At 39.7% G+C, this 14906-nt stretch overlaps 1 protein-coding gene across 6 annotated transcripts in view; it reads left to right on the plus strand.

Moving 5' to 3' along the window:
* VPS13B (vacuolar protein sorting 13 homolog B) overlaps positions 1–14906 on the plus strand; it is a 454077-nt gene that overhangs the window by 56007 nt on the left and 383164 nt on the right. For all 6 annotated transcript variants that reach the window (XM_070748103.1, XM_070748104.1, XM_070748105.1 and 3 more), the window contains exon 17: positions 1741–1922. In XM_070748103.1, coding sequence (XP_070604204.1) covers positions 1741–1922 — 182 coding nt within the window. The remainder of the gene's footprint in view (positions 1–1740; positions 1923–14906) is intronic.

Consider the following 14906-nt stretch of genomic DNA (forward strand, 5'->3'; position numbering starts at 1 on the left):
CCTACTACCAAGACCATCTGCAAGAGCTCTGGTTTGGGTGATCTCTCACTCACCCTCTTATCAGTGAGCAAACTTGTTCATTCATTTTATTTCTAAAGTATTTACTTTTTATTTGGATTTTTATTATTTTTTGCTATAGATATTTTCTTTCTTACAGTTCATAATTTATATTTGTCATTGCGGTTGAAGACGTACAGGACAGTGGTACCTCTACTTAATTCGTTCTGTGACCAGGTTCTTAAGTAGAAAAGTTTATAAGAAGAAGCGATTTTTCCCATAGGAATCAATGTAAAAGCAAATAATGTGTGCGATTGGGGAAATCATGGGGTGGGTGAAGGCCCTGTTTCCTCCCTGGAGATTCCTAGAGAGGTCCCACAGAGGCTTCTCCCTGCCCTTTCCGGTTACAATTTCGGAGGCTTGGGTTTGTAAGTGGAAAATGGTTCTTGAAAAGAGGCAAAAAAATCTTGAACACCTGGTTCTTATCTAGAAAAGTTCGTAAGTAGAGGCGTTTGTAGGCAGAGATACCACTGTATTTCTATGTCACAACATAAAGTATACAGTTAACAATTGTGTGCATGTGCTCATAAATTTTTATATGCATTTCTTTGGAATGAATTAATGCTAGTTTAATGTGATAATGAGCAAAAGTTCTTAAAACTTTAGGGAAGTGACCATATTCAGGTCAATTCAGATTATTTGATTTTCGTCTCTTTTACTCAGTTGCTTAAATTAAGCAGTTGCAATAACCGACAATGCTATGAATATATGACAAGTATGTCTTTCTTTTTAAGATTAACTGTACTTGTTGAATTGCATAATGGCCAATTTTATTATATCTAACATTTTCTTTAGATTCTTTAATAGCCTCCCTGCCTGACCCCCCACCTACCCACCCCAGCTATTTTTTAATCACAAGTTTCTGGTAGCAGGTCCACTAGTCTTATGGTGGGAAAAATGGACTTATTTTACTATGCAGGACATGAGTAATAAAAAAATAATTTTAGGAAATTCTTGGCAGAGTCCAGTCTTACATTTTGGGACATTGTATAAACCTGTGCAGCCAGCTGTTTACCGCTACGTTGTTTAAATTACGAAGTGGTGTTGATTTTAAAGGAATGAGTTATTTCTAGCGTTACACATACTTGTGTTTCATAGACTGTAAAACTGCATGGCCTTTGCTTAAGGACTGAACTCTATTCTCATTTTAAAATAGTGCTTAAACTTAGTTTAGCAGATTTTCAAAACATTTTGCTAACTTGTATCAAGCTAAGGGAATAAGTGTCTTTTTAAAATAAGGACAGAATTTTGTCCTTTCTGCCCCAATAATGTTATGGCATAGTCTATAAAAACAATGAATTGCTTCAAATAATTCTGCAGCCTTCAAAAACTGTACAAAAGTACACTGTGTTCTCACGTAATTTTCATAGATTCTGAAAGTTATACAACTTCTGGAGGGTTTGGAGACCACATGATAGTATACCCATTCTTGTGTAGTTTCTGTAGTCTCCAAAAAATCACATGTGACTGGGCCGTGCTTTGGAGAATAATTGTTGAATGCTGGGTGTCACCCAGAACATCATGGCATTTCACCCTTAATGTGTGTCAAATGTTCTCTATCGCAGAACTACAAAGAGATTTGTGTATTTATATGTGCATATGTACGTATGTACATACGTATGTATATGTTCCAATAATAATACTATGTAATTTTAATTTCTCCCATCTTTTTTTATTTCCTAGGTCTAAGCAATCTAGTACTGCAGTGAACGAATTTATTTTTGAGCTTCCAAATTTGACAATTCAGGCTACAAGAGCTCAGAACTTTCTAATGCAAACTATTTGGCAGAGTTGGGCTTATACTGGAAATTCCAGTTCATCATTAGTGAATGAAAGTTTAATGAATGAAGTCTTCCAAATATCAGGTAGTGACAAAAATTTTTATATATGGTGTGTCATTCATTCATTCATTCATTCATTTATTCAATCATTCATTTATTCATTCATTTGTTCATTTGTTCTTATGTTTAAAGTTGAGATACAGTTTTTTAAAAAAATTCTGATGTGATTAAGTAAGTTTGTACATGTAAAAACTGTATAATAAAATATATTGAATATACAGTGGTACCTCTACCTAAGAATACCTCTACCTATGAGCTTTTCTAGATAAGAAATGGGTGTTCAAGATTTTTTTGCCTCTTCTAAAGAACCATTTTCCACTTACAATCCCGAGCCTCCAAAACTGTAACCGGAAAAGGCTGGAGAAGCGTCTGTGAGGCCTCTCTAGGAATCTCTTAAGAGGAAACAAGGTCGGAAAAGGCGGGGAGAAGCCTCTTTGGGGCCTCTCCAGGAATCTCCTGGGAGGAAACAGGGCCTCCACCCTCCCTGTAGTTTCTCCAATGGCACACATTATTTGCTTTTACATTGATTCCTATGGGAAAAATTGCTTCTTCTTACAAACTTTTCTACTTAAGAACCTGGTCACGGAACAAATTAAGTTCGTAAGTAGAGGTACCACTGTATTGGAAAAAAACTGAATGTGCTCGTTACCTACATAAATATCATATTATTTAAACAAATTAACTGAAGTATCCTTCTGGTAAGCCATTGTATTTTGACTGGCATTAATACATGGGCTTGTGGCATAATTTACAAAATTAACATTTGGGTTCTTGAAAATAAATCTTAACAAATCAGTTAAAAACTTTCCTTACTGACTGTTGTGGTTAGCTCTGCCCCAGCTCCTGCCCCAAGGAATGTGGAGGTAGATGTGAGGGAGATATCCACATGCTGCAGGCCTGTTTTGCTCCCAGTAGAATCTGCCGATGAAGCTTCCTCTGACCAAGGAAGCATGAGTGACAGGCAAGAGGGGAGTTTGGCAGCCAGCCCAGGAGGAGATCAGTCATCTATCATCCCTGGATTCTGAACAAGAATTAATGACACATCCACGCATGCGTAGAGTTATGCATAGGAGACAACAACTGAAGGATTATTCAGTTTGATTATTCAGTCTGCGGAGTGGGGTGGCATACAAATCTAATAAAATAAATAATAAATTATTACAAGAGAAAATGAGGCCACCTGTGGTTGGGTGGGGCTGCTGTAATTAGTGCTACAGCTAAAAGTGCAGCCTGGTGTTTTAGCCTCATGGCAGTTTATCTGATTCATTGTTTCGTCAAGATCGTGGTTTTTGCTGTTCAGGATTGTGTGTGTGGACTCTCTGGACTCTAGAATTGGACTCAATTTCCCAGTTATTGGGTGAGCAATTGGACTGCATTTAACCTGTGCCTTGTGTGTACCAGAAAATCCTTTTGACATTTAAAAAGGGAGCTGTTTCTGTTTTTCTGTTTATAAAAACTTTTGGGTTTTCCTTTTATCGTGTGTGTGTGTGTCTTCCTGGATTAATTACCCTGTAATTACGGGTGGTTGAAACACACCGGCAGAACACTGACCGGTCAGCAAAAAAAAAACCTTTGGTTTTCCAACAAGACATTATCACAGCCACTGCAGCATATGTTTAAAAATTTCTGTTTATCACGCCCTCCCTTTTTCTAAAATATACAGTTGAAGAATTAAAGTTAGTAAGAGACAATAGTATCCCAGTAATTGAAGAATTACATTCATAATGTTCATTTAATTTCATTTATTCAATTAAGGCGCCCTCTGTTTCCAAACTGATGGAAGGCTCTGTTTATCTCCTCTTTGAGAGTTTTCATAATGTCATTCTTTGCAGTAAGTTTGAAGTTTAGATTCTGATACATATGCCAGGAAAATATTAATGCCACTGCATACAGTTTTATTTTTTGTAGAAACTGAACCTTGAGAGTGCATTTTTCCTGCTGCATTTAAGTAATTTGTAATTTTGTTGACAGTCCAATTCTATTAATCTCTGTGTGGGGTTTTTTAAACAAAATTGCTTGCAGACCTCTAATTTATCTGCTTAAAATGATCAAATAGGCATTTGGACCCCTCATGTAAATGATGTATTAAAGTGAAAATAAAACCTACTTTCCAGAAAGTAACTGCAAAACTATTTTATGGAAGACTTCATGTGGAATACTGTAATGGTTGAATAATAAATTTTACCTCACAAAAATGAAATTCAATAATACAGTAGCTTTCTCAGTGCAGTAGCATCTGGTGAAATCTCTGGAGAGCCAATATTTTCCAACTCATTAGGATCATGTCGTTCTATATGTCGTCAACACTGACTTAGCCAAGCTACCTTTACTTACATAACCACCAAACTATTAAATAGGTCTCTTGTGGAGTGAAGTCAAATATTCCTCTTATTTTCCTCTTTCCTTGGAAGAAAAGAAGAAAAGTACATGTTGTAACATTTAAACATCTGGTCGAAACCACATCAGGGTAATGTTGAGGAAAGTAACAGAATTCAGAATTCTTCCCAGGTGTGCATATAAAAAGGGTTTTGGATTTGCTACATAGTTCTTTAGCCAGTTAAGAGAAAAATTGGAAAGACAGGCAATTGCTGTTTTAATGCCTTTGAAATCTGTTCTTCCTCCATTCTTTTCTTAGTCTCCCCCAACCTCCCCATCACACACATTTCTGAACTGAATCGTAATGCAGGTTGTTTAGCTTTAATCATTTCCTTCCAATCTTCTGGGTGGAAATGTGTGCACCACGTCATGTGTCCAAAACTGACACATATTCTGAGCACCCTGAGTTAGATTTTAAACTACATGGAGCATTGTTGAAGGTATCATTTCAGGGACTGATGAATTCAGTGCTGTTCTTGCCTGTTGGTGTGGCATGAATACATTAGTTAACTTGATAGCTAATTCAGTTGTGGCTGAAAGCAGAAAGCTTTATATCTGATGGCCTTTCTTTAGCCATCGGACCTGTACTCCTGTGACTACAGAAAACTTTCAGACAATTCAGATGTAAATAATATAGTTGATCAGTTGAAAACCCTTCCATATTGTTCTGTCGGGCTCTCTGGTAGACTCCTCCTGAAAATTCACAGGTACAAATTTCAGACACACACACGTTTGAAAATTCAAAACAATGTTCTTTATAATGAAAATTCACTTAAACCAAGCCCTCTTTTGGTATAGCCAAGAGCACTCGTCTCCAAACAAACTGGTAATTTGTACAAGTCCCTTATCAGTTCTGTGATACTTAGCTTGCAGCTGTGAGACAATTCACAGCCCTTCTTCTTTCACAAAGTGAAACACACTTTGCTCTGGTTTAGTTTCAAAGCGGGGGAAAATCAGCACACAAAAAGTCAAAGTCAGCAAAGCAGGCACGAAACCCAACGATCAGATAATCCTCCACAATGGCCAAACCCACAGGCTGCTATTTATAGCAGCCTCACTAATTACCACAGCCCCACCCAACCACAGGTGGCCTCATTTTCTTTGATAATAATCTCTCAGTCGTTGTTGCCTATGCATCACTCTCTGCATGCGTGGCTGTATCATTAACTCTTGTTCTGAATCCAAGGAGGAGCTAGATAATTGATCTCCTTCTGAGCTGTCTGCCACACTCTCCTCCTCCCTGTCTCATGTCTTTTTGGTCAGAGGCGCCTTCATCAGCAGATTCCACCGGGGGCAAAACAGGCCTGCAGCATGTGGATGTCTCCCCCACATCCACAGTCCTTGGGGCAGGAGCTGGGCCAGAACTAACCACTACACATATGATATAACAATAGCAACAACAACAACAACAACAACAACAACAACAACAACAGAGTTGGAAGGGACCTTGGAAGTCTTCTAGTCCAACCCCCTGCTTAGGCAGGAAACCCTATACTACTTCAAACAGATGGTTATCCAACATCTGCTTAAAAACATCCAGTGTTGGGGTATTCACAACTCCTGGAGGCAAACTGTTCCACTGATCAACCGTTCTGACTATCAGGAAATTTCTCCTTAGTTCTAAGTTACTTCTCTCCTCGTTTAATTTCCACCCATTGCTTCTTGTTCTACCCTCCGGTGCTTTGGAGAATAGGTTGACTCCTTCTTTGTACCCGTGAGATACTGGAGCACTGCTATCATGTCCGCCCTGGTCCTTCTTTTCATTAAACTAGCCATGCCCATTTCCTGCAACCGTTTTTCATATGTTTTAGCCTCCAGTCCCCTAATCATCTTTGTTGCTCTTCTCTGCACTTTTTCTAGAGTCTCAATATCCTTTTTGCATCGTGGCGACCAAAACTGAATGCAGTATTCCAAGTGTAGCCTTACCAAGGCCTTATAAAGTGGCATTAACACATCACATGATCTTGATTCTATCCCTCTGTTAATGCAGCCTAGAACTGTGTTGGCTTCTTTGGCAGCTGCTGCACACTGCTGGCTCATATGGCGGGTCCCAGGGGAAGAGCCTTCTCTGTGGCGGCCCCGACTCTCTGGAACCAGCTCCCCCCTGGAGATTAGAACTGCCCCCACCTTCCTTGCCTTCTGTAAACTCCTTAACACTCACCTCTGCCATCAGGCATGGGGGAATTGAGGCATTCCCCTCCCCTCCCCCGGGCCTATACAATTTATATATGGTTTGTCTGTGTGTATGTCTGGTTTAATAATGGGGTTTTAAAATGTTTTTTAAATTTATTAGATTTGTTGTGAATTGTTCTATTATATGTTGTGAGCCGCCCCGAGTCTACCGAGAGGGGCGGCATACAAATCTAATAAAATAAAATAAATAAAAAATAAATAAAATAAATAATATTTAAATGGTTGTCCACTAGGACTCCAAGATCTCTCTCACAGTTACTACTGTTGAGCAGTGTACCACATATACTGTACCTATGCATTTTGTTTTTCTTGCCTAAATGTAGAACCTTACTTTTTTCATCATTGAATTTCATTTTGTTAAATAGAGGCCATTGTCCAAGTTTGTCAAGATCCTTCTGCATTTTGCACCAGTGATTTAAAATGACTGCAGGAAAAAAATGGCAGTCCAGTAATTTTCATGCAAGAAATGAGCACTGTAGTCTTGAGCCAAGATGTATGATGACATCTGAAAGAATTTTAAAAGAGCGGTGCGCCAAGTATTGGCAATTGAGTTTTAAAGCAAACTGGCTCAGCCGTTGTCCACCTGATCCCCCTTGAAAAAAAAGTTTCTCCCACTCTTAATCCCATGCTTTCATTATTTGTCACATTTTTCAATGAAAAGACAAGTGATTATGTTCTGCCGGGCTCTATGGTATGAATCTCCCGAAAATTCAAGGGTACAAATTTCAGACACACACACACACACACACACACACACACACACACTTGAACGTTCAAAAACAATGTTCTTTATCACAAAATTCAAAAGAAACAAAGCACCCTTTTTGTATTGCAAAGAGCACTCGTCCCAAAACAACCTGGTAGTCTGTACAATCCCCTCAATCAGTCCTTAAGTACTTAGCTAGCAGCTGTGAAGGAACGTCACAGCCCTCCTTCTTCCACGAAGTGAAACACACACACTTTGCTCTGCTTTGGTTTCAAAGTCGTGAAAAATCAACAAACAAAGTCCAGAAACAGCAAGGCACGGTCCTGAAGAACAACGATCAGATAATCTTCCACAACGGCCAAGCCAACACGCTGCTATTTATATCAGCAGCTCTAATTACTGCAGTCCCACCCAAACACAGGTGGCCTCTCTTATCTCCTGTAATATTTCTTCAATTGGTCTCTTCGATGCATAATTCTGCGCATGCGTGGGTCTAACACTTCCTCACCCGAATCGACCGAAGATAATGGAGATTGACTTCCTGGGCTGTGTGCCAAGCCTCCCTCTTCCAAGTCACCCCCACCCTTTTCTTCGTCCGAGGAAACTGCACTACCTGACTGTCGGCAATAAAACAAGCCTATGACATGTTGATGTTTCCCCTGCATCCACCTCCACATTCCTTGGGGTAGGAGCTGGGCCAGAGCCAACCACAGCAGATTATTTTGTGCTACTTAGGGTTTAATTGTATAATGCCTCACATTGAAAGAAAAAATGGGACAATACCAAACACTAACATCATTGCTTTATGTTTAAATTGCCAAGAGTTTACTTGTCTGGGTGTCCCGTAAAGCAAAGCCCGCTGTAATCTAGATCCTTACCCCGCCCCAAAGAAAAGGCTGCAAATTTGTAACAGTGAATTGTGGTGTATTATATGTTCCTATTCTGACGAGACATTGTCATAATTTCACAGAAACGTCAAACCTAAACTAATTAATCTATCCAATTAACCCCGAGGGGATAGATTTAAATCTTAAGCAAAACCGTGTTTGTTTGGGGCTAAAGTAACATTCCCTATGCCAAGCAAACTATTTACCTGAGGGTTAACTGTCCCCTCTGATATCTGTGATTTGAGACAAAGTCCCCTGTTAAAGCTTAATATTCTGACTCACTGGTCGATGAAGTTTTAACTTCCCTAAATTGTATGAAAGGCTGAAAAAAAAAAAAGAGTGCAAGGATGGGATGGATATGAAATATTGCCACATCTGCTATTTCCAAAACCCTTTCTATTTTACCAATTTTGCTTGCCTAGGAAGAATTAGTAATCTAGACATTTGTGGAATAAGAGAATCATTGAGTGTTGCAAGGTTAATAACATGAACAGAGAAATGTTCTGGCTATAATGCATAGCAGCAGTGTGTCTACCGCTAAGGTCAAGAGTCATGATGTGGTGGAATGACTATGCCTGACCCTAGTTAAACTTTTCTGCATAGGCATTTTGGACAATGTGCAGGATTCTTTTGAATACTGTAATCTTGCAAACATTTATGTATATGTAATTTTCATTGAATATACCCAATTGCCATTGTACATGTTAATGGCTACTAGAATTCTATAAATCTTTTATGGAAACTTTATCATTTGATTTCCTGTTTGGAAGAATAACATTCATCCAGACATCATTACAAATATTGTTGATATTGTGGCTACTATTTTCTGATTCTATGCTTTCAAAAATCTACTTTAGTATTTTCACTGCTATAATTCTTGCAACATTTTACAGGCTTTTCTGTACCCAAACAATTTAATCCCTTTAATGTCCAGTTTTTTGACATTATGAAATTGCTTAACTTTGTTTTATCTTGAAAAATGCAGAATAGAATATTTCCCACAAAAAACTGTTATTTATAGTTAATTCCAAAATCTTATTGTAAATTTTTAAATATTCCTATTTTGTCTGTACCCTTTTATAACTTTCTAAAAATCAAAATCTTATTTATTTATTTGTTTGTTTGTTTGTTTGCTTGTTTATTTATTTTTTTATTTATCTTTTTATTTATTCCAAATTCTTAAAATTTTTAAGTTTATAATTCAAAATTTCTTTATTCAGGATTGAAAGCAGATTCACTTGGTGCTTTTAAACATGTTCTGAAGATCTCTAATAGTATAGAAGTAGTTAATGAACAATTCATGAAAAAAGTTCTCTAATAATTTAAAAGTAGTTAATCAGCAATTTTGCGATTGGAAAATGAGGTTTGTGAACTTAGTGTCTTTTAAAAGTTTCTGCAGTTGCAAACAAGAGTGCTAATCCTGTTGTTTCCCAGCATTCAAACACACAGAAAACTGCTGGCCTGTCAGACGAAATAAAATACAGATAATTCTTTCTTTGATAGAAAATGGAAGCAATTTATTATATTCTGAATCTAGTATACACTCTTGCGTGTTCCATATTATTGTCACATAAAACATTTATTAGACAAGCTTGGCCGGAGTAACTTTACTTCTGTTTGATGCATGAAAACCCAGAGTGGAAAGGAGAACAAATGATCATGCAATTTACAAATATTTTTGTGCATCAAGATGTTTCTTGCCAACTGCAAACTTCCATTATAGCGGCTTTTTACAAGCTTGTGTTAAGGGACTGTCTTATTTGGCTGTATTTGACTGTCAGCTAAGAGAGAGGGATAGATAGCTCACAAGAGTATATTATGTTTATAACAGATAACTGTTAGCTATGATAATTCATATCTTCAATTCCCATTTTTATTTCCACTTAATTAATTTATTCCTTCACGTTATATATTCTGTTGTGGCATTGGATCTTCTGGGTAGGACTTTTATTTTGAACCCATTTTTCATTAAAATTGCTAAAGGCTGTTTGTATGCCTTAGTTTTGTTTATCTGTTTATTTATTTATAATCAGTGAAGGGCTCCTCGTCGCCAGTGCTCCTGGTGCAGTCCTGGTGACTGGTGTGGGTGCATGCGCCCAGGCAAGATTCGGCTTCTGTGCATGTGCAGGAAGCAAAATCTCACACAAGGACACTCGCGTGTGAGATTTTGGCGATTTTCAGCGATTTCTTTGCTTCCATGCATGCGGAAGATGAAGTTTGTTACCTGTTTTAGCAGTGGCTAAATCTTTTTGTGGGAGAAATAGAGTGAGTGAGGGGCTTTCAGACATAGTTTTTGAATATGATCCTTTTCATGTCTTGTAAATGTAACCTTGATTTGCTTAAATCAGGGAACAATTGAAAATATTTATTTGGAAAAAAATGCAACAAAATAATATGTTTTATGTAATTTTATGATGTAATAATAATGTAACCAGATTTTTGGATATTTAATTATTCTTATCATTGTACCATAGAGGGAATACATAGTTATAATTTGAAGGTCTTTCTATAAAGTTTTATCTTTGATTTTACTTTTGGCTATTTCCAGTATTTAAATAATGATATAAAGTAGGCACTTGCCATGGCTTATGTTTCACATTGCTGCCAACCACATTAATTAAATATATATGCTTCCCAGTTCCCAGAGATTCTTGTCCAGCAGAAAGAAAAGCAGCAACTGGTTTCTCATTGTTTTATTATCTTCTTCTAAACTCTTTTCTTTGAAAGGATAGATATCACAGGTGTTTTAAAATAGATCAGTGGATAATTTATGTACAGTGATCCCCCGCTCATTGCGAGGGTTCCGTTCCAGGACCCCCCGCAACGAGCGGGTTTTCGCGAAGTAGCGCTGCGGAAGTAAAAACACCATCTGCGCATGTGCAGATGGTGTTTTTAACTTCCGCAGTGCTAGCAAGGAGCCGAAGATTGGGGGCGGCGCGGCTGTTTTAAAACGTCGCCGCCGGCATGGGGGGCTTCCTAGCAGCCCCCCAAACCCGGGTTGGGGGTCCGGGGGGTGCTGGCAAGCCCCCCATGCCGGTGGCGACATTTTAAAACAGCTGCGCCGCCCCCAATCTTCGGCTCCTCGCTAGCGGGCAGGCAGGCGGCGGACAAACCGTTCGCTGGCGCTCGCTCTCGCCGCTTTCGAGCTGAGTCCTGAAGCGAATTCGCTTCAGGACTCAGCTCGAAAGCGGCGAGAGCTAGCGCCAGCGAACGGCTTGTCCGCGCTCGCTCTCGCCGCTTTCGAGCTGAGTCCTGAAGTGAATTCGCTTCAGGACTCAGCTCAAAAGCGGCGAGAATGAACGGTGTGGGCGGGCGAAGGGCGGGCGGCAGCGAGGAGTTTGCGTGGGCGGTGGGGAAACTCCTTGCTGATGCCCGCTGCTCGCCCTCCCGCCAGCAAGAGGGGGAAGACCCAGCGAAGCCGCCCAACAGCTGATCTGCCGGGCGCCATCTACGCATGCGTGCCCATAGAAAAAAGGGCACGCATGCGCAGATGGTGTTTTGACTTCCGGGTTGAAAAATCGCAAATTACCCTGTTCGCAATGGTCGGGGACGCAATAACCGGGGGATCACTGTACTACTATATTTTCTGGAGTATAAGACACACACTTTTCCCTCCTAAAAGAAGGTGGAAATGTTGGTGTGTCTTATACACCAAATACATCCATTTTTGATTTTCCAAAGCCTTGCCTCTGCATCCAATTTTTGTGAAAAATAGGCCAGTCTTTCACAAAAACGAGGTGGGCAAAGGGTCTGGGAAGCCTGCAGGAGAGCTCTTGGGGATTAAGGGAAGGCAAAAATGCCCCTATTTTTGTGAAAAAGCAGGAAAAAATGGCCCATTTTTTGCAAAAATTGGGCATTTTTGCCATCTCCCAGCACCCAGTAGCTCTCTGCAGGCTTCCCAGACTCTTTGCCCACCCCATTTTTTGGGGGGGGAAAAGGGGGGGGGGTAAGAAACAGGCCATTTTCCAGAAAAAGTGTGCTGTTTTTGCCTTCTAATTACCCCATCTAGCATGACTGGATGAGGAATTCTGGGAGTTGAAGTCCACTAGTCTTAAAGCTGTCTGGTTTGAAGACCCCTGGGTTAGGGGTGCAAGAGTCTTCAAACTTGGCAAGTTTAAGACTTGGGGACTTCAACTCTCATTCCTAAGCTAGTATGACTGGAGGAGGAATTCTGGCAGTTGAAGTTCACAAGTCTTAAAGCTGTCAAGTTTGAAGTTTGTAAAAATATGTACATGGTTGTAAAAAGTGTGCATGTTTGTAAAAAGAATTCTGCTACACTAGTATTTTATTAAATAATGTATTACTACACCATTTGGTTCAGAATATTTTTTCCTTGTTTTCTTCCTCTAAAATCTAAGTGCATCTTATACTCCAAAGAATGTGGTCATTTATTTAGGTTGCTTAACATGGGACAATATCTGTGTTATATAAAAAGCACCTATATTGCCCATTTATACAAAAATAAAAAGAATCTGCTCATATTTAATAGAATTATTGACATTAGTGGAATGGAACAACTGAAAGAATTGTATGTTCATGAGATAAACATTTATCTTAAAACATCTATCTACTCTTGCAGCTTTAAAAAGTTGCTGAAGATGTTGCCTTCTCAGCCCTATGCACTGGGAAGCAATTTTTCTCTTTCAAAATGTAAATACACTGCTCAAAAAAATAAAGGGAACACTCAAATAACACATCCTAGATCTGAATAAATGAAATAGTCTCATTGAATACTTTGTTCTGTACAAAGTTGAATGTGCACAACAGCATGTGAAATTGATTGTCAATCAGAGTTGCTTCCTAAGTGGACAGTTTGATTTCACAGCAGTTTGATTTACTTGGAGTTACAGTGGAACCTCGACATACGAGCAGCTCTACTTACGAGCTACTCGAGATAAGAGCTGGGAGGGGAGCGACATTTTTGTTCGCCTCCCGAGCTCACATTCGGGATACGAGCGCCAAGGAGCTGTCTCCTGAAGCCGAACACTAACTTCCGCTTTCGGCTTCAGGAGACAGCTCCTTGGCGCTCGTATCCCGCGTGTTTTAAAAGGTTGCAGCCGGCCTGGGGGGCTCGGGGGGGTGCTGGCAAGCCCCCCCAGGCCGGCTGCAACCTTTTAAAACACGCGCGCCGCTTCGCAGCTCTCTGCTGAATCCGGAACGCTAACTTCCGTGTTCGGATTCAGCAGACAGCTGCGAAGCAGCACACGTGTTTTAAAACGTGGCAGCCGGCCTGGGGGGCTCGGGGGGAAGCCCCCGAGCCCCCCAGGCCGGCTGCAACCTTTTAAAACACGCGCGCCGCTTCGCAGCTCTCTGCTGAATCCGGAACGCTAACTTCCGCGTTCGGATTCAGCAGACAGCTGCGAAGCAGCGTGCGTGTTTTAAAACGTCACAGCCGGCCTGGGGGGCTCGGGGGCTTCCCCCCGAGCCCCCCAGGCCGGCTGCCACGTTTTAAAACACGCGCGCTGCTTCGCAGCTGTCTCTGAACGCTAACTTCCGCGTTCGGCGGCAGCGGTTTTTTTTGTTGTTGCACGGATTAATTGACTTTACATTGTTTCCTATGGGAAACAATGTTTCGTCATACGAGCGTTCCGACTTACGAGCCTCCTTCCGGAACCAATTAGTCTCGTAAGTCGGGGTTCTACTGTATATTGTGTTGTTTAAGTCTCCCCCACCCTTTTTTGGAGCAGTGTATATTTCTAATTCATAATAATTAGTACAAAAATAAAATCCTGTTTTGTTTGCTATTTTAATAATACTGACATTACATCTCTAAGTGGGAAAACAAGCACAGTATTTTATATAAAGGTAATACTGAGAAAGTTGTATCAGTTGGTATTTTTTTATTCGCATTGAAATCCCTATTCTGTTAATAAACAGATTGCTATTAATTTTGTTTCGGGGCCTTTGAGTCAGTCTTGACTTCTAATGACTGGACAAGTCCCTGCATTTTCTTTGGGAAGGTTTTTGGAATTGGTTTGCCATTGCCTCAGAGGTATTTATTTTATTTTATTTATTTTATTTATTGGATTTATATGCCGCCCCTCTCCGAAAACTCGGGGCGGCTAACAGCAATCATAAACAGTGTACAATAATAATCCAATACTAAAAGCGAATTAAAGGTAGGTAGTAGCTTGCTGGTGATGCCATGATGATGTCATGCAACCGATTAGGTCAGTGCCTGTCCATGGGCACCGCTATCTTTCTTTTAAATTTTTGTTTGGAATTTTTGTTTTAGATTTTTTTTGAAAATTTTTCCCTGGGTTTTTTTCCCCTTCCACACATGCACAGAAGCCAGGTTTACAGCCCTGTGCATATGGTCGTCATCTTGGCTTTTCGGGACGGGGGACAGATTTTTGGGGGATTTTTTTCCACTGTGTATGTCCATGCGGTGTGGGAGAAAACAAATCAGTAGCGAGATGCTTCGTAAATTAATACATATTGAGACTTAAACCAGGGCAGGGTTTAGAGGTCAATACTGGACCATAGGTTTATTCAGCTAGTTTCTTCCATCATAAATTCTCTTCTATAATGATTTTTCGATTACCAACATTGCTAAGATGATTATAATGAACTTGAATATGAGTGCTAATGAATGAGTTAATGAGATTTTTGAAGTATATCCACTTATTTCCTATTTTCATTTAATTTTTTAAAAATTAATTAATGGCTGTGTTCACAGAAACAATTTTGTAATAGGACAAACCTGCATGCGTTGTAATATAAGTTTATACTTTTATACTTTTTCTGTCAGATATAATGGAGTCCTTGGAAAGAATATTCCAAGTTTTTTATGTAGTGGTTGCATTGCAAGTGTTCCTGAGAGAAATGTGGGTAAAAAACCCCTTA

This window comes from Erythrolamprus reginae, chromosome 3 (genome assembly GCF_031021105.1).
Source record: "Erythrolamprus reginae isolate rEryReg1 chromosome 3, rEryReg1.hap1, whole genome shotgun sequence".
NCBI classification, from domain to species: Eukaryota; Metazoa; Chordata; class Lepidosauria; order Squamata; family Dipsadidae; genus Erythrolamprus; species Erythrolamprus reginae.